The 23,959-nt window shown below is 40.3% G+C and overlaps 1 protein-coding gene across 2 annotated transcripts in view; it reads left to right on the top strand.

Annotated features, from left to right (window-relative positions):
- Nucleotides 1-23,959, top strand: part of IQGAP1 (IQ motif containing GTPase activating protein 1) — a 94,201-nt gene that overhangs the window by 37,265 nt on the left and 32,977 nt on the right. For both annotated transcript variants that reach the window (XM_088139349.1, XM_088139348.1), the window contains exons 12-20: nucleotides 2,070-2,233; nucleotides 3,677-3,837; nucleotides 5,959-6,083; nucleotides 7,717-7,880; nucleotides 10,047-10,137; nucleotides 15,566-15,733; nucleotides 17,228-17,370; nucleotides 18,308-18,478; nucleotides 22,176-22,259. In XM_088139349.1, coding sequence (XP_087995475.1) covers nucleotides 2,070-2,233; nucleotides 3,677-3,837; nucleotides 5,959-6,083; nucleotides 7,717-7,880; nucleotides 10,047-10,137; nucleotides 15,566-15,733; nucleotides 17,228-17,370; nucleotides 18,308-18,478; nucleotides 22,176-22,259 — 1,271 coding nt within the window. The remainder of the gene's footprint in view (nucleotides 1-2,069; nucleotides 2,234-3,676; nucleotides 3,838-5,958; nucleotides 6,084-7,716; nucleotides 7,881-10,046; nucleotides 10,138-15,565; nucleotides 15,734-17,227; nucleotides 17,371-18,307; nucleotides 18,479-22,175; nucleotides 22,260-23,959) is intronic.

The raw sequence follows: 23,959 nt of genomic DNA on the forward strand, positions 1-23,959 counted from the left end.
CAGTGGATGAGAATAACAACCAGAAGGAAGAGATATAGAGGAGATGTAGAAGTCTACGTTACTGGAATCAGAAATAGTTTTTAGGGCCTTGCAGATGTGATAGGCTCCAAGTATTCAGGGTAAAAAAAGAGGATACTGCAGAATGGAAAACAGGATGGTGAATCCATAAAGGACAGAAAGGATACAAGTGTACCTTATAAGAAGACAAAGAGAAGAGGCATAATAGTTGGTGATTCTACAGCTTTCAAACTTACCAACACCGCTGACAATTATCCTTTCCTGCCAATACAAATAGTACAACAAAGAGCAGCTACAACTGAATCACCATGGACTATGAGAATGTTGGAAGGAAGCTCCAGACTCTAGGAGCTAGACTGGTACTTTCGTTCATTTTTCTAGTCCATGAAAAAGGACCTGAATAGGAAAGAATACCATAGGGCTGGACCTTATGTCATGAATGTCATGTATTTGAAATGAGTGGCCATATAAATCAATCAGTCAATCAATCAATCTGATAAGATGGAAGCTAACAATTCTCAGGCTAACAGAACTCTTATGTAAATATGGAACAGTTGTTTCCATCTTTCAAGGCCAGGAAGAGAATAACGAAATGTCTGTTGATTTGAAGGTACAAGACAAACAGCCCTAGGGTTTAAACCTGGGGCTGACATAAATAGAGAATTTGAGTCCTGTGTTCAGCAATCCTGCCGTTAAGACTTTTTTTGTCTGAAATAAAACAACTTATCTAATTGCATTGAGTCTGTGAAGCTTCTACTATTTATCGATTCAAAATAAAACAGTGAACATGATAGGTGCAGAAGTTTGGACACCTTCCAGTTGCTTCATTGTGTCGTCTTTTTTTGGGGGGGGTATAGTTTTTAATAAGACCCCAAAAAGTGATTGCCTCATTAGACTTCAAATTAACCAGGAGATGAAAATTTCACAGGTGAACAAATACTCTGACCCTTCTAAACAGATTTTGATTGATTGTTGGTCAGATTTGTGGAGTCTCTTTCCTGATCTGGCCAACCTTGAAGGGTGACACCCAAGCAGCTGCTGCACATTTTAAGAAGATAGCTCACTCTTACAAAGCAGGAAAAGGCTATAAAAACTGTAAACCCTTCCAGCTAGTAATTTCCATGTGATAAACACTGGAAAAACCAAGTCCACTCTCAGCCATGGATGGGCCAGTCCTCTCAGCCCAACCTCCCTCACAGGCTGCTTGTTATGGGGGAAAATGGGAAGAAGGTGCTGTTGATCAACCCTGAAGGAAAGTTTGGATATGAATCTTAACAAAATCGCTTCAGCCAGGAACTGGGTAACTTATTTCATTTACCTTACTTGCAGTAGCCTTGCTTTTCAGTGAATATTATGTTTCAAGTGTAACATTTGTGTATCATGAGAAAGATCTTTTAAATCAGAGAAGCTTGATTTGTTTTCATTTTCTTTTAGATCTGGGCTACGTTCAGCCCAAGCTCTGCCAGCTCAGCAGGCTGTTCTCCCTCAAACAAGGAGGGAGACTTTTACTTTCACTGTCTTCTTGATTTCAGCCCTTTGATAAAGGCAGATATTGTTGGCCAATAATTTAGACCATTTTTTGTTGGCCAACAGGCAACAGATTCAAAAGTTAAGCAATCAAAAGTTAAGAAAATGTCTATTTCAGGAGTGATTTAACTCATAAATTCAGCATGTTGTCATGACAGCCAAGGAAGTTTTTTCTAGCATTCAGTTGGAATCTGTGTTCCTGCAACTTAAATCCTTTTTTTCCTGTGGCTGGTACTCTAGAATGAGAGAGAACAGGTCGTTACCTCCTTTTGTATGACCCCTTTCAAATATTTGAATGTGTTCTCTTATCCCCCCTCTGTAAAATTTGAAGCTGGTGAGGCAGGAAACTCTAATTCTCATATCAGAGACGGACATATAATGACCCTTCGAGGTCAGGGAACAAGCAATGAAATGGCTATTGTATCAAAACATATCTTCCATGGGTTGTGTAAGGAGCACGACAACTTGAATCAGGGCAGGGATGTTTTCTGCTCCTGAGACTCACTTTCTGTTTTTTGTCCCAGAGCTGGCAGCAGTTGAGAGGATCAATGTGGCCATCCTTAATGGCCTTTCTGAGAAAACGGTTGTGGAGTTGATGAATCCTGAGGCCCAACTGCCTCCAGTTTATCCTTTTGCTGCTGAGTTGTACCAGAGAGAACTGGCCACCCTGCAGCAGCAGAGTCCAGATGTGAGTAAATGGCCCATCTTCTGAAGTTTATCTATCAACCATGCTTAAATGCATGGACAAACAGCTTTCGTGTGTGGAGGATAGGCATGTTTTCATCCAAGTGTATCTTGCAGGGTCAGACAATGAGAAGCCAAGTGTGGCTGCAGTTCTAAGCTCCAATAATAAATATGTGTTCCCAGCAGTCCTGGAAAAGCAGCTGTTTCATTAGCCATCAGTAGAACAGACCCCTTAGTTCTCTGGAGTTGTTTCATAGATGGTGTTTCAGCTGAGGAGGTTACTGGGAAAGCCATCCTGCATTTGGCTTTGTCTGGTTCTTCTTGACTTACTTGTCCTCAGCGTATGTGTATGTCTCCAAAATGCTTGAGATTTTCTGTTTCTTTATCCCCTCTGCCACCCGTGTTACCTATTCAGCCTGTCCTTTGAGGTTTCACTATTAAGCTCCTAAAAGGAGCGAAGATTTCAAAGAAATCCTCCCTGCAGGAGAATGAGGCTTCTTAAGGCTGTGGACACTTTGGCAGCAGAAGTTTAGCCATTTAATAAGCAGACAGAAAAAAGAAGCCTCAGTGGTTGACTGCCCACATTTCCAGGGAGCCATGCAAAAGTCTCTTCCTAAAACCTTTGAGACATGGTAAACCAGGCAGCACACTTAATACTAGCTGGCATGTTGGGAGCACACTTTTCCCCATTCGCTGAGTATACCCAGAATTGCTGGGTGTGGAGAGAGGTTTCAACATCCTCCCCCAAGTAATTGAATTTTCTGCTGCCCTCGCCCTACTCCCACCTCTTTTATTCTCAGTGCTGCTGTTGCAAGTGGTAATAAAATGTAGCTGCAAAGCCGCAAAGGCTAGAGACTCCTCAGAGTAAGCATGGGCAAGAATGAAATCTTCCAGGAATGGTTGTCATTATGGACAGCTGATGGTCATTGAGCAAGCAGGAAACTGGGAACCGTACTTCAGATCCAGTGTGTTTTGTTCCCTGAGTAATAAAGTTTTAGACTTCCTTTTCTGGGAATTGCATGTTTCCACTCTCTGCATTCTTGCTCTGAGAGACTCCTGCCTGCCCTCTGAGGAGGTGTCACAGAGATCCTGCTGGCATTTGCAGGGCCAGTAGCATCTTGGCCACTGCTCTGAAAAGGTCCATGCCAGGCCAGAGTGGCTGAGGACTCCTTAGCAGGAAATGAACGTTAATGCCAGTCAGGAGGAGAAAGGAGGGAACAATGGGCTGCAGCACACATTTCAAGGGCTAGAGATGTCTCATGATTGCCTGCTTACTGGACTGGGATGATCAGTGGTTTCTTCTCCTAATGGGAGCGTCCCATTTCTTCTCTCATGAAAAAGGGAACTAAAGTTAATGAAAGAGTTGCTAAACTGACCTAATGTGTGAGACAGTTCTGTTCTCTAAACTGTAACAAGGATGGTCCTAATAAGTTCTCTCCATTTTCAGGGTAAACTCACACACCCAGAGTTATCAGTGGCTGTGGAAATGCTCTCTTCAGTGGCACTAATCAACCGAGCCCTGGACTCAGGGGACACAAGCATGGTTTGGAAACAGCTGAGCAGTTCTGTGATAGGTTTAACAAATGTTGAGGATGAAAACTCCCAGAGGTCAGTTCCTTCTGGATGATCGTATTACCTTGCTGGAGAAGTTTACATGTAGACTGTAGTAGTAGTAGTAGTAGTAGTAGTAGTAGTTACAGTAGTGGACTGGAACAAAGCCTCTGCTGTAAACAAAATCACATGGTGCTACTGAAGGGAGCCATGGAAGTGACCCTGGAGTGGAGAAGGCTTCCAGAAGCCTCCAGGAGAACAGCAGATGCAGAAGAAGCATGTGTGAAGCCCAAGGTGGCAAGAAAGAAAGAGACTCAGACCGGCTCCTCCCTGACTCCCTGGGGTACAAGAGAGGGGGACGGGTTGCAAGCTTCTGTTATTAGAGCCTGTCTCAATAAAATAGAGCTCTAGCCATCCTGTGGAGTCAGTTTCCTAGTCTGACTATCTTGTAAGGTTGATGGCTGCAAAGTCTGGGAGGTCTGGTTGCTAGTAAGAAAAATGCTATGAGTGGAATAATGTTTTGTAAGAGAGAGAAAGGCAGGCAGCACTAGTTTTTTAAAAATTTATTTATCTACATATGATGCCATATGGATTTGTGGTAATTTACCAAAAATGAGCCTAAGATCCTTACAGTAATAAAATAAATAAAACATCATCCCACCCTAACCCATGATTAGTTCAGTTCTTAAAATCATCGTTAATTAAAAGCCATGCAGAAAACCTCCATCTTGGCTGCCTTTCGAAATATCAGGGAGGGTGCCATCCAGATCTCCCAAGGCAAACTGTTCCACAAGGGTGGATCATAATAGGAAAACGCTGTAGTCTGTTCTCCCTCTTCTGATGTCACATCTCAGTGTCCCTGTTGAGAATCAATACTGGGACCAATTCTGCCTCAAGTGCACAGTCCTGCAACTATTCATGCTCCACATTATAAAGGGCTTTATAGCTTAAAATCAGCACTTTGAATTGTACTTGGAAACAATTATATAATTGTTTAATAATATAATTCTCATCCTCCTGTAAATGGACTGCTGCATTCTGCACAAACTGCCACTTCTACTTCAAAGACAGCCCCATGTACAGCACACCAAAGTAGTTGATTAGGGAGATGATAAGGGCATGGCCTCATGTTCTGCAGGGCTCCATCTTTGTGACTCCCTTTTTTCCAGGCCAGAACACTGCTAATCCAGCTAGCCAGTTCTAACTTCTGCATTGCTCTTCCATGGTTGGCCAAGGTTCCCTTGGGTTGTTGGGACCGATCTACAGGACTCACGGTAGCTTCCAAAAGACTTGAATCCAGGCCCACCCAGCCCACACTCTACTGTTTCTGGCCCAGTCAAACATTCCAACTTTACCTGCCATTCCATTTTTTCCCACCACGTTTCAGCCTTTGAGCTGGCAACTCCTCTTCAGATTTTGATGTGAGAGGAATAATTATGAAGGTTGACCTTCTGTCAGTGAACCTGTCCAACCAGAGCCTCAGCCTCCAACTATGCCTGTCTAAGCTGTGCTTTCTAACTGGTGCTCCAGCCAGTTGCCCTTTGGCTTCCCTCCAAGATCAATTGTTTGATCAGTCCCTCTTTTTCTCCATCTCGTTTTCTTTTCCTCTGGGAGTCTTTGTAGCTCCAATCCTTCTTCCACATAAGAATCTTCTTATTCTCACCACCATCCACCATGTCTAGTACTTTTGTCCATATCCATTCAGAACATTCAGTGTTCACTTGTGAGATGATGTTCAGGAACATCAAGTTGGTTGGGTGCTATGTAGGAAAAAAAAAGCCTTTGGTGATGAAAGACAGCAAGTTTGACACAACATGGGAAAAGGGAGTGACACACAACTGGACAGTGTTTGTTTTGGGACATGGTTATCAGGTTGGACACTTTTGCTTTTTTTATTACTGAAAGCCAGTAATAAAAAAAACAGAAATGGGACTGAGATACCCTTTTCCTGTCAAAGAATATCATGAAATTGCTCCATTGCAGTTTGGTGGTTGCTGTTGAATTTTGGCATTGAGATCACATGGGTATTGCCAGAAAGAGGTTCAAAGCCATATGTTACTTCTGGACTAGGGATATACAAGTCCTTTTTCCAGGCATAACTCCTTCATGATTGAGTGTGCTTTTTTGTATCTTCAGTGGTGCTTCTTGAGGTGTCATCTTATATTTTGGCCTAAACAGATACGTTGATGAGTTGTTCAAGCTGAAGGCTCAGATGCAGAATGAGGGAACTGAGTTCCTTACATGGAATGACATCCAGTCATGCATTGACCATGTGAATATTGTGGTACACGAAGAACATGAGAGTAAGTGTCCATTCATTGGAAATGGGGAAAGGTGGGGAGAGTTGGTCTTCCATTCAGTTTCCAAGCTTGCAGCATCCAGAAATGGCAGCCTTGTCACAAAGGCATCAGATTGTCCCATCAGCTATAGCTATTGGTTTGGACAAAGCTGGAGAACTACTAGCATTTGAACACATCTACCCAATATGATTGGTTCCACTGCTGAAGTCAGAGTGGACAGAGTGGCTTTGGGTGAATTAGCATGAGTTCTAGTGACAGCCCCTCCCAACATCATTCAGAATGGAAAGTGGACTCCCTAGTTCTGTTTCTCATTTTTATCAAGATGGTTTCTGATCCAGCCTTGTGATGTTGATATTTGGATGTTAAGTTTCAATAGCTTATAATGCCCAAGAATTCCCTTACTTTGCTTTTTTAAGAATTCCCTGACCAAGATATAGGGCATTTTTCAGTGTTGGCTGGATTTGTATAGGATGCTAAGCCAAACATTGGCTTATTTTGTTTAGTGCCATGTTAAACACAGTTATTATATAATATTTATAAAAATGGTTTATGGCTTAGCGTTATGTGTGAACATAACCGTAGTTACATTTAACAAACCACAGTTAAAATACAATATAGGTTATACAAATGTCTGTGAGCCCACGCACTGGGCCCAGATTTTGCAAAAGTGTGGCACAGCTGGGGACATGTTGGGTGTGTTTTGGCCAGAGACAGACTGCCTTTTTTGGTTTATTAGAAGTTAGCCTCTGCTGTATTTGGAGAACCTGACTGACTAGGTTATCTTGAGTGGTCACCCTGTTCCTATTCCTATTCATGAACATTCTCCTCCAGATCATGTTGCTCCTTGGATACCAATGTAGTTCATTGCCATCAAAACAGGGAGGTCATCTGGATTGGTAAAGTCAGCGCTAATCAGTTGTAGCTGTCCAGAATTTTAGACCGGGCTAAAAATTTTCCATCCACATTGGAGACTGAATCCTGCAGATCAATAAAAAATGATCTGGTCACAATCCCTCCTTCCCACTTCAGCTATAAACTGACCCAAGAGGTACTTCCTCTCCTGCCACCACAGAGCTGGTGTACGTTTTACCTCTCTCAGTGGCAGAATAGTGGGTTTTCGTTGCAGTTCCTTAAGCCATTACCCTTTGGCAGATTTCTTCTTTGTGCCTCAGCTCAGCCTTCAGTACATATCCTGTATAATAGCTGTGGGCAGCTATGCTTGTACAAAGAATACTAAGAAAAAAATAAAGGTTTCCCAGCTGAGGATTTTTTCCTCAGTTCTGGCTTCTCTTGCACATTTGTGGCTAAAATATCCTTAGAAAATTGCTAGAAGATATTTTAGAAGAGGGAAGATACGAATTGCCTTTTAGATGGAATAGGAACTACCTTGCACCCTGTAAGGCCAATACATAACCCCTTAAATATCATAAACTTGGGATAAGCCTATGTAGATAATCTTTTCTTTCCCTTGGAAGAAGAATGTGATGTGTAAGTTTTAAATGTTTGATTGATTAAACACACTTGTAGTGGGTAAACCAGTTTGAGGGAAAGGAACAGAAAGGTTATAGCAGGTGCTATATTGTGTCCCTCTGTATAAAGTAGATGGGAATCTGCCTTTCTCTCATGTTTGTTCCAGGGATTTTAGCAATTGGACGCATAAATGAGGCTTTGGATGAAGGAGATTCTAGAAAGACCCTGCAGACATTGCAGATTCCTGCAGCAAAACTGGAGGGAGTAACCCCCAAAGTAGCACAACATTACCAAGATGTGCTGCTCCGTGCAAAGAGAGAGAAAGCACAGGTGAGTAAATAGTTACAGCAGAGGAAAGTATGTTGATTTCTAATGCTCTGAAATCTTCTTCACTTGGCTATGGAGTCATTTGTCAGACTTGCCAATTTGGTGGCCTCTCAAAGCTGAGAAGGAGATGGTATAGGACTTCTTTCATCTCCCCCCCACCGCATCCTTCTGCTCATGTTGATTAATTAGCTCTGGTTTGGGAAAAGCCTCTTAGATGTTGGAGGCTAGGCCTCCTCAGATATTCTGGGGTTCCCAGCCTTTCTGGGCATTCAGGTAGTTCTCATTTAGTGACCATAATTGGGACTGGTAACTTGGTTATTAAGTGAAGTGGTCACTAAGTGAAACTGCAACTATGCTAATGATATTATTTCAGGATTCCTTTTCTTTACAGACGTGCGAAGGTTGTAAATGTGAGGATTGGTCATAAAGTTACTTTTTATCACTGTCATAACTGCGAACAGTTGCTAAACAAGGCAGTTGCTAAACGAGGACTGCCTGTACATGTATGTGCTCCCAGGCTTTTCCACTTATAAAATGGCTGAAAAGTCACATCTCCCACCCACTCATACTTACTTTTCAAAGTGCAACTGGGCACTGTCCAGGGGATGGCCTTGCTGTCACCTGATTGGGCAAAAAGATTAGTGCATCTAGTTTCCATTACTGCAGTGATACTCTTCTCTTGACAGTTGAGGATCATGCAGAATGATACATCTGTTTGCTTTTAGCTGTCACCTATCTTTTTTGCCTTTCTCAAGCACAGTGAAGGACTCTCCTGATGGTTGACTGTGATGACAATTTTCTTGCAGAGAACTTTTACTTCCACTAGCATCACTGAGATGATGGATGCCCACTATACTGTGTGTAGTGATGATTATACCCCATATAACACTATCATGTCAATGAACTGGAGCTGCTTGGTCAAGGCAGTTAAGCTCATGCTTGAAGCCTTGTATTCTAATTAATTTGTCCAATTTGCACAGATAATTTGACTGTGGCCTGGTACATTAACAGTGGGGAAACAAAATCACTTTTCCTTCTTGACATGACTCACCAAGTGTGGGTCTGATGGTGCTCTCACCACCTTTTCCTGTTCATGATTTATTGGGAAACCTGCTAGCTTGTGACATCCTCCACTATTCACCCCTTATTGTCTATTCTTAGTGGCAGAAAGCATTTCTCTTTTTGCTTTCTTAGGATGTATCCTTTGGTTTCTCCATCTGTTTCCAGACCCTTGGAGGTCCAAATCAAGTGTCTAACTATTCTCATAGCTCTGCATTCCTATTTTAGGAGAGAAAATCACTGTAGTTATATAACCGCTGCATCAAAACAGTATGTGTATCCTACTCTTTCCCAATAGCCAAGTTTTACTTGTGTCCAATATATCTTGATTTACAAACTTCGTATTTCCATCAATATATACCCGCATTCTCACAGTAATAATCCCCACAGCCCTTTCAAGAAGGAGCTCTTCGCCTTTGGTACAGAGAGAACCCTCTGGGATATTAGGAACTGAAGGCAAAATCTACTTGGAGTGCAGCTTGGCTCCTGGCAGTCACCAGGAGACATCTCCACGCAACAGTATAGAAGTGCTTTGCCTGGGATTTTTTGCCCTCCCCAATTTAACCTACAATCCTTTGATTTCTTGGTGCTCTCTCATCAAGGTACAAACCAAGCTGGTTTAGTTTTTTAAGAACAGATCAAGTCAGGAAGGGAAGAATACATAGCTTTATATTAAGTGCGGTGTAAAACTGTAGTTATACTTGCACTGTTTGACTGTAAAACCAAAAGATCTAAAAATCCTGGAACCTAAGAAAACAATTCTAATTCATAACTATGCTGATTTAGCCTAATGTTGGAGTAGCATCCACAGTCCTCTCAGACATATTAAACATAATCTGCACACCACCACTGGGAAGGGGGACAAGTGATTTTCTGGTGGGATTCTTCAAATAGATAAGAGGCAGTTTTCAAGATCAGAGGTTTAAGGCAGGTGTGGGCAATTTTCCCATGCTTGGGAGCAGCAGCTGTCGGCAGAAGAAACTCTTGGAACCAATTTACAGCTGCTTCTGCTAGAAGCAAGAACGACATTTGTTTGAGCTTCTCTTTTGAATGAGAGCAGAAGTATTTTGCTTCAACTTTGCTGTAGGAACTGACCTTTTTTTCGTTCAGGAAACTCAGGATGAAACTGCTGTCCTGTGGTTGGATGAAATTCAGGGCGGAGTTCATCGCTCAAACAGAGATATGGAAGAAGCCCAAAGATGTAAGTCTCACTTTTCTATTTCAGCAGCTTTGGTGGTGGTGGCTTTGCCATCCTCCACTGATGGCTGATATGGGCTGCTTTAGGAGAAGCAAATAACTTCAAGGAGAGATTAGTATTTGAACGGCTAATGTTTCTTCTTGTTGTAATCCAGAAAACCAGCAGCGTTCGTTCATATTGCTTGCTGTGATGCTGTTGCTATTATTTGCTTCTCTCCAATTTGCAGTTGTTCTAAAATCAGTAGCAGGTAATTGAGGACTTCCAGTGAGATGGCAACGCAGAAATCTATATGTATGTGAGCACCACCTGATAAATTTTAATTCTATTTTATAAACATTGGGAAGGAGCTTGAATGAAGTATACAGCGTTAATATCAGTTGTGGCTTCATTGAGACAAGCCAGGTTTTTGTAGAAGCGTGGTATGCTGATAACAAAGAATGTAAACTAAAAGTGGCATTCAAAGCAGCCTATCCCATAAACCTTATTTTAGCTCTCCCAACTATAATACAAATAAGTAATTAGCAAAGTTAAGAATACTCACTACAGGGGGATGGAAGAATGATTGAGAAAATAAGAAGGAGGACTATTATTACAATCTGCTAAATATTAAAATGGTACTTACAAGAGGCGGCTATCGTCGACTAGGATTAGAGCCAGAGACTGGAGCGGCAGAAGGTGAGGGAGGCAGTCAAGCTAAGATCACAGACTTTTTTCTCCCAACAAGGCCCTCTCTTAACCCTGCATTAGACAACGGCTTAACTACCCCAAATGATAGTCCTATAGTAGAGCCAATTCACGACTGGTCTTTAGGGCCTCATTGTATGTTTACAACAGAGCTGGTTGAAACTGGAGTAGACCTAGCCAAAGAATTTGCCCTTCTGGATCAACAAACTTACATGACTTCAACGAATTATACGCCCACAGAGAGAAATTGGTCGGTACAGGGAGGTGAGGAGACCGAAGATATAAATGACTCCCCAGCTCCAGGTTTTACAACTGGAAACACTAATGAATCATTAAGATTAGGTCTGCTAACATTAACAGACATTTTTAGCAAACAACAACAGAATTTAAATAGTCTAGCTCATTCATGGGCGCAAGACATGTCTATGATGAAATCCTTCTCAGCAGAGTGCAAAGATCTACTACAAACTTTGACAGAATTGATACTTAAAACAATAAATGGAAAAGTCCATAAACTAAAAGAAACCCTTGTGAATCCATCATCAGCCACAATAGGCCACATTTCTAACCTTGAAGAAGAGATAGAAATAACAACTGTGAAACAAAAAATAAAAAAACCCAAGGAAGGCGTTAAACTAAGAAAGAAGGCTAATAAAGAGGGAAATCAAGTCAAGAAAAGCAAAAACATTAAAAACCTGAAGTGTCGCAGAACAACAAAGACATTCAAGCCAAATAAACTGTGGCAAATCATTGAGACTAAATGCAAAAAGAGCAAACAATCAAGAAAATCTTTGAATAACCCAGGGAGAAAAAAGCATAAACATAAGAAAGATAAAGGAAACCAGATATCACAAAACAAATTGAATGAAAAGAGTCAGAGGAGCAAACAAGTAAACCCCACCCAATCAGAAGCAGATAGTAAATGTACTCAATTTGATAAACCTATTATACAAGTTGATCTCAGCATGGCCTCCTTACCCAAGAACCAACTAAGAAATATTGACATTAAACAAAATACCTGGCATTTACAACTGATCCCCAACAAACTGACTTTCATTAACTACCCCAAACCTAATGGTTTACAGACCCAGTTCGATAGGAAAATATATTTTGTTCATCTGATGCAATCCCTAGACGTAATCAACCTCTCAACAAAAGGTATAAATAAAGTAGAATACCTGTTTTATAACTATATAAATGCCAGAGCAATCGTAACGTTTGAGTCTATGGCAACGGCCAGTTCGGTGATGAAGAAAGAGAGATTGCTGAATAAATTTTCAATAGGGGTATCCAGAAACTTCCAAAATAACATACTTTGTGAAGCTTATAAAAACAACACGATCCAATTAATATCGGAAACACAAGGAACCAAGGTACCACATATATTACAAGCGGAAGAAAACGAATATAACAACTCGGGTAAGGATAGTGAAAGAACAGAAATGGGGGGAAACCCAAGCAATACAGAAACGAACTCTACAATATCACGTGTGCTACCAAAAGACAGTGCTCTGGCAAAACAACATATAGTAAGCACTGCTAAGGATTATGAAAGGAGCTATATAAAAAAGCATAACCTGGTACAGCAAGTATCTCATAGAGCAGTACAAAATTTGCTGTCACCTGAGATGGATAAGATAATGGAAACAAATAGTGCAGGAGTCTATAAGACTACCGCAGAAGTGCACAGAATAAAGCAATCAGATATAAATCCGAATTTGAGACCTTCCAAGAAAGCCCAGGATGTAACATATAAGTCTACATCAAATATCCCTGGGCCTAAAAATAACTCTGTCTACGAGAATATCCAAGGAACCTTGAATTCAATAGAACAAGCTACATGGCCAGAAGTATATAACACCTCAATGGAAGAAAGGACCAGAGGCCAACAGCTAGGTCACACGTCAACACAACAATTTCGCAGGAAAAGAAAACAAAATAATCAGAGTCAAATTCAAAATAAGGATACGCAACAGAGTTGACAAGAAAACAATATGAAGACATCTACAATTAAATGTATATCTTGGAACATTGCTGGATGGGCGGGCAAATGTATAGATGGGGAATTCTTGCATTTTTTACAAGATTATGATATGATTTTTCTCCAAGAAACCTGGTTGGTGGAAAACAAGGTGACAGTTATACCTGGTTATAGGTGTTTTTATAAATGGCCCAAGAGGGACCAAAGGATGGGGCATGCCAAAGGGGGTTTAATGAGCCTAATTGCAGTACATCTGGATATGAGAATAGAAGAAATAAATCTCAGAAATTATGATATAGATGAAATCCAAATACTGATGCTGAAATTTGAAGGGAGAACGTTAATATGTGCTAACATTTATGCCCCACCCAGACAATAGGCTAATTGGGATAAATTGGAACAGTTTTTAGTTGATACGTTACAGTATTCCACAAGTGTAGATTTAATTATTGGTGGGGATTTTAACGCTAGAATTGGCCCAGGTTTGGAAATATTGAACTTAAAAGATAAAGGCCTATTTGAAATGGAGGCCATCTTCCCCCGGGCCATATGTCATACAATAAGACTCAGAATAAGCGTGGTATAGAACTACTCAAACTGATGTATAAACCACAAATGGTCAATTTACATGGATCACAATGGGATCAATCTGGGGACTCATATAATCAGTCAGTCATAGAGGGAGAGCTGCTGTTGATTATATATTTATATCACCCTCACTGATCCCATTAGTACAGTGTTTTAATATTGTAGACAGACCTGAGAGTGATCATTTACCAATCAGCCTGGATTTAATGTGGGTTTGTGGAAATAATGTAGGACAAGAGAACCATAATATAGATGGTTCCATACAAAATCAGAAACATTTAAAGTGGACACTCCCCTTGGCCGAAGTTGTAAGATCAACATTATATAGTCCAATAATGTTACAACAGAGGCTTACAATTATTCAATATACCGGAAATGCAAAGAGCATATATGAGGAAGTGGCTGGCAACCTTAAACCACTGGTGTGTAAAACATGACAAGGGAAAACGAATAAAACCAGAATCTCATGGTTTAATCATGAATGTAGACATGAAAGAAAGGAATTAGCCAGACTTATCAGAGAAATAAAGAAGGATAAATCATTTGATAGGGTAGAGGCAGTGAGAGATAAACACCGAAAATATCAAGTGTTGATTAGGAGGAGTAAACAAGACTATTATAAAACACAGTGGCAAGAACTAAGACTGTCATGTTTGCAAAATAACGATATGAAATTCTGGGAACTAGTTTCCCAAGGCCAGAGAGAAATAAAAGTAATGATAGAAGCCCAGATTACACCGGAAGATTGGATAGCTTATTTTAAAAATAAATTTGAGGATACTAGTACATCAAATCAATAGCTAATGGGTATTGATATATTAAAAACATCCTCAAAATGGCCCCCTGTAACTATGGCAGAAGTTAAAAGAATAATTGCACAACAGACAGCTGGTAAAGCCCCGGGAGAGGACATGTTACCTCCAGAAATCTTTAAGACATTTCCCGATTGGTGGGCCCCTATACTCGCCTCTTTGTTTACCTATTTCAATGCCACTGGTCGATTACCTGTAGGTTGGAATAATAGTGTAGTAATCCCAATATACAAAAAGGGAGATACTACAGATCCAGCTAATTTTTGACCTATAAGTCTTATTGACATAGGGTGCAAGCTATATACAAGATACAATAGCAGGTAATCAGAGTCGTCATTGTTCTAGTTTGGTGTGGCTTGACCTATAAAGAGATGTTGGGCTTGAACTGCCTGAATTTTGGGACACTATCTTCCTAACCTTGCCATTGTTCTGGTGGGGTAAGCAGCTGGATGTCAAGGAAAAGTAGCTTGCTGTCCCACGGAACTGAGAACTGGAATTGGCCTCAGAGAAAGGGAGATCTGTTCCCAGAGTAGTTCTAATAAAGGGGCAGAGGTTTTCCTTTTATTTGGTATGCACTTATAGCTAAAGGCAGTACAAGACCTACTTTTCACCACAACAATAACCCTGTGAGATAGGTTGGGCTGAGAGAGAGTGACAGCCTAAAGACTCCTTGAGCTGCTTTGGCTGAGGAAGGCCTGGGCTGGTTTTGCCGTGTCCTCCCTTGGGGACCCCTTAAGAGCCATCTCAGGAAGGCTGCTCTTAGCCTGGCAATTATGGGCAAAACTGGTGAAAGAGAAAAAAGTGGAATAAAAATGAGAGGAGATCTACCAGGAAGGATGTGCCTCTATATATAAATGGAGGGCAGAGAGGCAAGTAATTTGGCATCAGGTTACATGGTACTGCTCCTCCTCAAATCCTTAGCTTGGCCTGGAGATGGAGAATGACATTGCATGGGCCTCCAAAGGGAAAATATTACCATAATGCAGGGCTTCATGGGGACTAACTAACTAACTAACTAGCCCCAAAGGAAGCAATTCTGGGTTTGAGCCTAAGGCTGCAATCCAGTAACGACGTAGCTGGGCATGTCCCATTACACAAAATGGAGAACAATTCTGAAATCATGAAAGAATTTCATGTAAATGCTGCCCAGTGCAATCTGTTTTGCCCTAGTTGGAAATAAGGACCACAATTCATTATTCATTATATTTTGTATCAATCCCCTGGGAGCTCAAGGAAATGGATGATTGCCAAGAAAGTCTGATGTAGTCACATTTGATTAGAAAAAGTGGAAAGTTTCAGTGTTCCTGAAAATCAAGTGTGCTGTGAAATATATTCACTGAAAAGCCTTTTTTTTTGCACATCTCAGTCTCCTTAGGAATTTTGGCCATTAATGAGGCAGTGGACCAGGGTGATGTTGCAAAAACTCTCAGCTTCTTGCGTTCAGCTGATGTTGGACTGTATGGGGTGACCCCAGAGTGTGCAGAGGCATATCACCGGGAACTGGCAGCAATAAAAAAAGTCAAGTTGGCTTCTGGTAAGGGTACTGTTTTGTTACCTGGGAATGGGCTGGTTGTACACAAGCGATGAGTTGTGTGCAGGTTAGACTGTCCAGCTGATTTAATTTTAGACTTGTTTTTTTTTTCATTCATTACATTTATATCCTGCTTTTCTCCAGGAGTTTCAAGGCAGAACACAAATACTTTCTCCTCCAGTCCTTTCCCCAAGGAGTAACAACCCTGTGGAATAGATTGCTTCCCAAACTTTTTCCTTCATTACCCAAAACCGCTTATCAGAAAGTCCTTTTTACCCAATGTAGGTAAAACACTTTAAGTCAGTTTAAATGTCCCTGTTATGACTGGGTAATGGGTTTGTGTGTTGTTACCCAAAGAAAAACCACTTTTATCCAACTTTGGGTAATTTACCCAGGTTTGGGAAACACTACACTAGAGAAAGATTTCTCTGTGTGGTCTTTTCAAAATCCTGGTCCACCTTGCAATGGGGGGACTCCATAGCTTCTGGTTGGCTTTGTGATCTCTCGCTTTTGCCATTTTTTCTTCTTTGTTCCCAGAATTACCCAGCTCTTCCGATAGTTGGTCCCAAGCCTGCTGTTCTGTCCTTTTGTTCTTCCTCTGAGTTAGCTCTCAAGTGTGCAGTAGTATGCTTGAATCATGTTTTTCTGAAGTAACAAGTCACTTTAATTGTATGGCTCTTCAGTGAGCCTGAGACCTTATCTTCTTCAGTTTTTGGAATGCACACTTTTATTCCAATAAAAGTGCTGACAAAAATTTGGTATAAGCTGTTGATACAGCAGTTTCATTGTCTCTCCATGGCTACAAATAGTCCTGTGTATATTCAGTGTTACCCACTGGATGAAAACTTATTTAATTTTTTAATCCCATGATGCATTTGCATCTAGGTGTGTATGCAAAATTTCTTCCATAGTACCATCTTTCCTTCAGTGTTTAGTTCAGTTTGCACTGGAAACTGTATTATAAACTGTCAGATAAGGTTGTGCCCACAGAAAACTTAGAGGAAAATTGTTATTGATATAGAGACATTTTCTGTATAAATATATTGTCTCTGAGATTCCATGGAGAATCTTTTGCATCCTCTGCTATCATATCCTTCAAGATGCTAAGGACTGAAGCAGGTATCATAGAATCATAGAGTTGGAAGGGACCTAAGAGGTACACCCAAGTTTTTCTCATATATGCTGTTCATGAGCCAGATTTTCCCCATTCTGTACATGTTTCTTTTGTTTTTCTTACCTAGATGCACAACATTACATTTCTCCCTGTTAAATTTCATTCTCTTTGTTTCTGCCCCTAGTTTTAGCCTAAGACTTTTTGAACTTTTTTCCCTCTCCTCCCAAGTATTAGCTGCTACTCCTAGCTTTGAATGTTCTGCAAATTTGGTACGTATGCATACAAAATAGATTTTATTCTGCTGAACATTTTCTTTTGGCAACACATTTGAGCTGAAATGCAAGAGTGGACCCAACATCAATAAGACTTCCCATTCCTTCTAGGAAACAACAACAGCGATTGGGTGAAACACTGGGTAAAAGGAGGTTACCATTATTACCATAACCTACAAACCAAAGATGGAGTTTGGGAGGAACCCCAGGGATTTGTACAGAATAACATACAGCTCTCCCGGGAGGATATCCAGGTATATGAATCATGTTTCCTGATTCTCAGTAGCACTAGGGTCAAGTTCATCATGTAACAAAGAACAGAGTGGACCAAGACCAGGACTTATTTCTTGTCATGCACAACTATTCTAATGTTTGAGCCATTAGAATTGCGTAAATATCTTTGGTCATATATATATAAACAGAAGTGTCCAGTCTATAAGAGATTACTTGATTATAAACACCATACTAAAAGTATGGGATAAATATAGAATAAGTCCAGATTTACTGCATCTTGCTTCAGTACTAAATATTTATGTTCACAAAGGTGGATGTAGAAAAATTAGATCAGTGGAGTGATACTTCATACAGGGTGCAAGATTTAACCTTACAAAGATGAAATGTTTTGAGACTCTCTCCTTGGAATGGTCAAAAATGCCTCACTGGTGCCAATATTTGAAGTAATATTTGAATTGTTCCACGTTGTTTTTGTCATTTATTTTGAATTATATTATTTATTTGAAGTAATATAATTCAGAGATTTGATTGAATTTGAAAACCTTATAACATGAGATTCAGAACATCTGCTGGGACTTATTTATAAGTTGTTACTGAAATATGAATAAGAAACTGATTGTATGATTAAATGGATGCACAACTTAAACTGGACAATTGACATGAAGCAGTGGGAATACTAATAGAACATAAATATTAAATTTATTGTGGAAATTGGTATAAAACGTTTTTTCATTGGTATGTCACTATAGTGTTGATTGGCAAAATAGATAATTCCACATGCCTATCTTTCAGCAACTTTGAGAACTGATGTTGAGTGGATGCTAATACCTAAGTTTGTAATTAGCAAGCCCTTGCCCAAATTCAGCCCCAAATCCAATTCCATACGTTATTGGTGAGAAAAGGTGCATTTCCATCTGTTAAGAACCTGCTTTGTGTTTTCTTCCCTGGCAACTCCAGAGCACCATCTCAGCCGTTACAGCAGCATACAACCGAGAACAGCTCTGGTTGGCCAATGAGAACCTGATCACCAGACTGCAGGCTCGCTGCCGTGGCTACCTTGTTCGCCAGGAGTTCAGGGCCAGGATGCATTTTTTAAAGAAACAAGTACCTGCTATCACCTGCATCCAGGTACGGAGATTCATATCAGATGAGCTGAAAAGAGGGAAGAAATAACGTTAAGGAGATAAATGTGCCACAAGGTTTGGAATGTGGCTATGCTCTGCAGATGTACACAACCTCCCTCTCCCTTTTTCATTGGTTATTAATAGCATCTGGCTGGAGCATATTGGGTGGTTCCAGGCTAGCCACAGTGGGGGCTGAGATGTCATATATAAATAAAGAAAATATGCAGATTCTGTTGTGGTGAAACTAACAAGGGGAGTTCTCCCAGCTGAGCAACAGGCTCCTTGGCAGAACAAAACCCTCCAGCGCTGCAGTCTTTGGCATGTGAAATGTCCTTGATTTGAACAGCACCTTGAATTCCACCCAGAAGCACATTGGACCAGTCCAGCTCACAGAACAGAGGTGTTGCGTGGGGGATACCATGGCAAGCACATCGCTGCTTGTGCCACCACATTCTGGATCAATTAAAACCTGTGTGGTTTTCAGGGGCAACCCATGTACAGCACATTGTAGTTGTCGAGCTATGAGGTGATGAGAGCGTGGGTGATTATTCAGGAAAGGGTATAACTGGTATGCTTGATGGAGTTGTGCAAAGGCCCTTTTGACTGCAGCTCCTACCTGCTCTTCAACCAGGAGCTGTGAGTCCAATTAGGGTCCAATAACTCCTGACTGGGGAAGTACAACCCCATCCAGGAGTAAAGATGAAAAATTCCAAGATCTGGGCAGTTTCAATAGCCACAGTCACTCAGCTTTGGTAGGATTGAGCCTGAGTAAGATATATATTGAGCATTTGTGTAGCAATGTTGCCTCTTCTATTCCCCATTTCTTTTTCTTGTTTTTCCATAGATGGAAAAACAGGCCACTAAGACAACATTCAGGTAGCCTGGGATGTAGAAAGGATGTCAAAGCTCAGAATGACCTGAGATTTGTAAAAGGTGCTGAGAATAACAAAAAGGGTATGTTCTTCAAAATAAAAGAGAGAAGAATCACTATTACAACTGCTCAGCAAAGATGACAAAATAGTAATTGTAACAGTGAAAAGACAGAGCATGTTACTTACCAATCTGTAGAAATATCAAGTTGCTTTTCAGTGTAAAAATCCAGGAACTTCAGCCCCAGTAGATACTTTGGATGTGGTATCACTCATCCAAAGGAGTTGGTTTGTGATGTAAGAGTCCTGGACTTATATTTAGGCCATAGCTGGGTGAGGTGGGGGAGCGAGGTTGTTGATTAACTTCATGTTACAACCCTTACCCTGGAGCAGGATACCTTGGTGACAATAACTTAACATTTTGATCACCATTCAATTGGATTACTGTAACACAGCAAACGTGAGGCAGGTTTTGGATGAGAGACCACCCAAAAGCTGCAGCTGCTCCAAAATGCAACAGTTATGTTATAGAGTAAGACCAGCACTAAAGACTGCACATCGGTTATTCAGAGTGCTGATGATGATCTCTAAAGCATAGCATTGGATTGCATCAAACACTGCCTTGTCAAGATTGAATCTGCCTGTAATAACAATATTACAAAAAGGCCTGGTTAGAGTCCCCATCTATATGGGATGAGGGAAACAGTGACCAAGCAGCGGAACTTGTCTGATGTATGCCATGTACTTTGGAATTCTTTGCCTTCAGAGGTTTGAGCACCCACCTGGCATGTCGTAATGCTGTTAAACCAATATTCCATCATGCTTTTAACCAGGATTGAATGTTTCTGATGGCCATTGGGGAGATTTCTATTAGTTTTATGTCTTTCTTTTGGTTTTTGTTCTTCACGTTTACTCTGTTGTAGGCCAGAGATTAAGATAGATGGAAACATGATGAGGGAATTACCACTTTACTTGGAGTTTCAATCTCCAGGACCAAATGAATTGCATCCTAGGGCACTGAAGGAACTAATGAATGGTCAGAGAAAAGACAATATCTACATTTATTGCTAGCTGGAAACTCCTTATAGACTTTTTGCATGAAGCAGAAAAATATGAACTTACAATTGATGGTTTTGATGGTTAGACAGAATAGTTTATCGCAAAAAAAAAGTTATAGAGCAAGAGGTAAATTTATAATTGTACTTATAACTGCTGTAAAGAAGATTGGAAGCTGCTAACTTTGTATCTTTTTTCTTTCTTTGCTATTTTCTTTTAACTTTTAACTTTTTTTACACTTTTACCTCTTTATTTGATTTCTTTTCTCTTTTTTCTTTCACTCTGTTAGTTTCTATTATCTTTCTTAAAATTTTTAATAAAATTATATATTAAAAAACAAAAAAAATGTTGATAAAGCTTAAACCACTGTCTCTGATATTTTTACCAGGTTGTTCTGGAACTGCTCTGACTCAAAGGAAATTCCTTTTCTCTTAGGTCCAGTAACACCACATTATCTAAGTCTTTTTCCATCTCTCAGCTTAATGTTTCTGTCTGGTGTCTAAAATTTCTACTTTTTCCTTAATTTGTTTAACTTCTCCAGAGATTTGTTTTACAGTTTCTTCAAATTTTTGTTCATCTTTTCTTCCAAAGTTGCAAATCTCTCTTCCATTCTCCATTCATGTATCATCAAGTCTCTCTCAACAGATTCACTAACTGAGGCTTTCACTGAAGTGATAACATTCTTTCCCAGCTCTTCAAACATCCTTTGTGAAATCTCTGGTGTAATCCTTATCTACTCTATTAATGATCCCCTTCTCCCTTCTTTTGCTGCTTTCCTGTCTTTAAATTTGTAATCCGAAGGGATAAAGCATCAAAATTAATCTTTTTTTCCCCCTTTCCTCTTAGTCCTTTAGTCCAATTCAGCACTCCGTAGTTCTATAGTCACATGTTCTTTCTCAGTTGTCCCTTATCTCTCTGTTTAAAAAACTCAACCAGTCAGTCCTCTTAGGAAAATTAAACATTCCTCTTTCCCATGGAGGTATGTATTGTTTAGGTAATTAAATCCAAACTACTGTGGGGTAAGCCATTTTAAATTTAACTGGTTCCTTCTTCCATTTTAATTTTTATAGTTCAAACTCTTAGTAAGCTTGCCTTCAATTAATTTTAAAACTTTATGATTATTTACTTTTCTCTTTAATTATTTCTGGGTTGAAGTGGCACTCATCAGGTGGTCTAGTTACTCTGCTATTTGGAAGATCTCTGTAGCTGTCAAAGTATTATATCCAAATGTGCTTTAGAAAGTAGAGTTTAGGTCAAGCCCAGTGTCCTTAATGCAGGCTGAGAGCTTGATATTTCTCCTCTGGCTCTTAGTGCTGTACCCATGACTTGCCCACAGGTTCCCTACTGTGGGTTTCCTTGCAAGGAGCAGCCTTCTGGAGCATGCGTCGCGATCCCTTGCCTTCTCCTTTAGCCGGAGAAGCTCCGTAGATTTGGGTTCACTGCCTGGTCACCAGTCTCCACTTCAGCATTGTCTCCACTTCAGCATTGTTCAGCATTGGAGGCACATCAGATACCCTTTTTCCCCACCCAGAAGTCTTGAATTATATTCTTTTTAATAGTATTTCTTCTCTGTGTCTTGGGCAGAGCCAGGATAGCTCATTAGCCTTGTCTTGGGCTGGCCTGACCATTAATAAGGACAGCAGATGAGATGAGAGGATGAACACTCAGCTGAGTTAGTTTGAGGACACAAATTGTGGATTAATTTGGCAGATCACTGATGTGGGAGGGATTCATGCTAGATCATCCAGGGAACCCTAACAGTTCATTTTCTTTTAGTCTCAGTGGCGTGGCTACAAGCAGCGGAAGGCATATCAAGATCGTTTGAAGTATCTGCAGACTCACACAGAAGAAGCAGTGAAGGTAACTCTTTCTGGCCAAGCTGTGCAACAAAATGTCTCGATCTCTTCATGTAATCCCAGGTGTTGAGGCTTCAGAGTGCCTTCTCTGATGACAGCTAAGAAGTAGCTGCAACTTTCCCTCTCCTGTGTTAGCTATGTTTGGGGCTTCAGACTCATTCCGATCTGACTTATCCCTATCTTATTAGCCGCCACAGTATTTATCTCTTCTGCTGAACTCCCTTCTGTGCTTTATAGCAGACGAAGGAGGTCATATCCTACTGCTGTCATTGGAGGCAGGTTGATAGATCCTGAAAGCTTTTGCAAGGAAATGGGAGGAGAAAAGAAATGTTCTCAGTGCTTGCCTTGCTTGTATTAAGGTAGCTGAGGTACGCAACTATAGAAGGACATGTTAGAAAATGGAGCTGTAGCTGCCTCCCCCTTCCCAGTTTAGCAAGCCCCTCCCTCCCTCCCTTCCACAACCACTCCTCATTTAGTGACTACCTCATTTAGTTATCATTTGCAAATACAGTAGTAATAAACAGTAATTAAAAAATCATTTTCTGATCAATGTGTGCATTTACAACCAAATTTTGTGCACCTGACAACAGCATACGCCAGAGTAACACTGGTGTAGCTACACGAGATAACTTTATCTGGGTGAGATGACAGCAACCAGTGACCTTCGCAGGCTCTCTCTCTCAGTCACATGTTCACTTAGTGATCATTTCGCTTAACCTGGTCACTGGATGGAACTCAGTTGCTAAACAAGGAGTGGATATATAAAATTTGGTAAGGAAAAAAAAATGTTAAATTCGAAGAAACAGAAAAAATGCATACTAATATAAGGTAAGAAAAATGAAATATACAGTGCATGCTAAATTTGCAGTTTGTTATTCCAGAATGCAACACAAAAATAAGTTTCTATAAACTAAATTTTCCAAGCCATACCAGTCCTGCATGCCTTCATTTTTAAATATTAATTTTTGGGTCCCACCTAATATCTCTTTAGAATATGAAGCTAAGAAAATTGCTTTACTAGCTAAATTAAATCAACCATTTCTCTGAGAAATGTATTTCCTATCATATTCCTCAAATGTTTGTTCTTTTTAAAAGTTGAGGCTAAAAGAGGTTTTTGGGCAAAAATTGGCTTATGTTTGCAAGTCATTGGTAAGTGAGGAGCCTTCAGACATTGAAATTATAAATAAATAAATCTGTGAATCATTGTTTAAGGAGACCCAGTCTTGCGGGGATCAGTCGCTCATCTTAAGCCACTGCATGTTTTTTGTTTGGGCATAGAAAACAAACATATTTGTGGTCAGTTAAAGCAGGTTTAGCATCTTGTATGAACTTTGCGAATCCATATGTATGTCCATAATTGATTACATGTTTAGGATTAGTTGCAGTCATAAATTAAATATTTATAATTACTTGCAAAAGCAGAGTGAGCAGACATACTACAATTTAATTTGGTCTTCTAAGATCATCCCTGAGGGTGTATTTGAGTATGGATTTAACACATTTTAGTTAGCCAACAGGTATTTCCCGGGGGGAAACAGTCAGATATTTAATAAAGGTAGTATTGAGGCACAATGGCATAATTTTATGTTTGGTCTTCTAGCTTTGGTTCTGCCACAGATCCACTGGGAGCAGAAGTCCCCCAAATCTGGCAGCGGGTTAGACTCCGTGGTCCTTTCCAATTCTGGTATTCTGTTATGTGACAAA

Source organism: Python bivittatus, unplaced genomic scaffold (assembly GCF_059951505.1).
Source record: "Python bivittatus isolate LINGU-HERP-01145 unplaced genomic scaffold, Pbiv_v1 ctg000210_np1212, whole genome shotgun sequence".
In the NCBI taxonomy this organism is placed as follows: Eukaryota; Metazoa; Chordata; class Lepidosauria; order Squamata; family Pythonidae; genus Python; species Python bivittatus.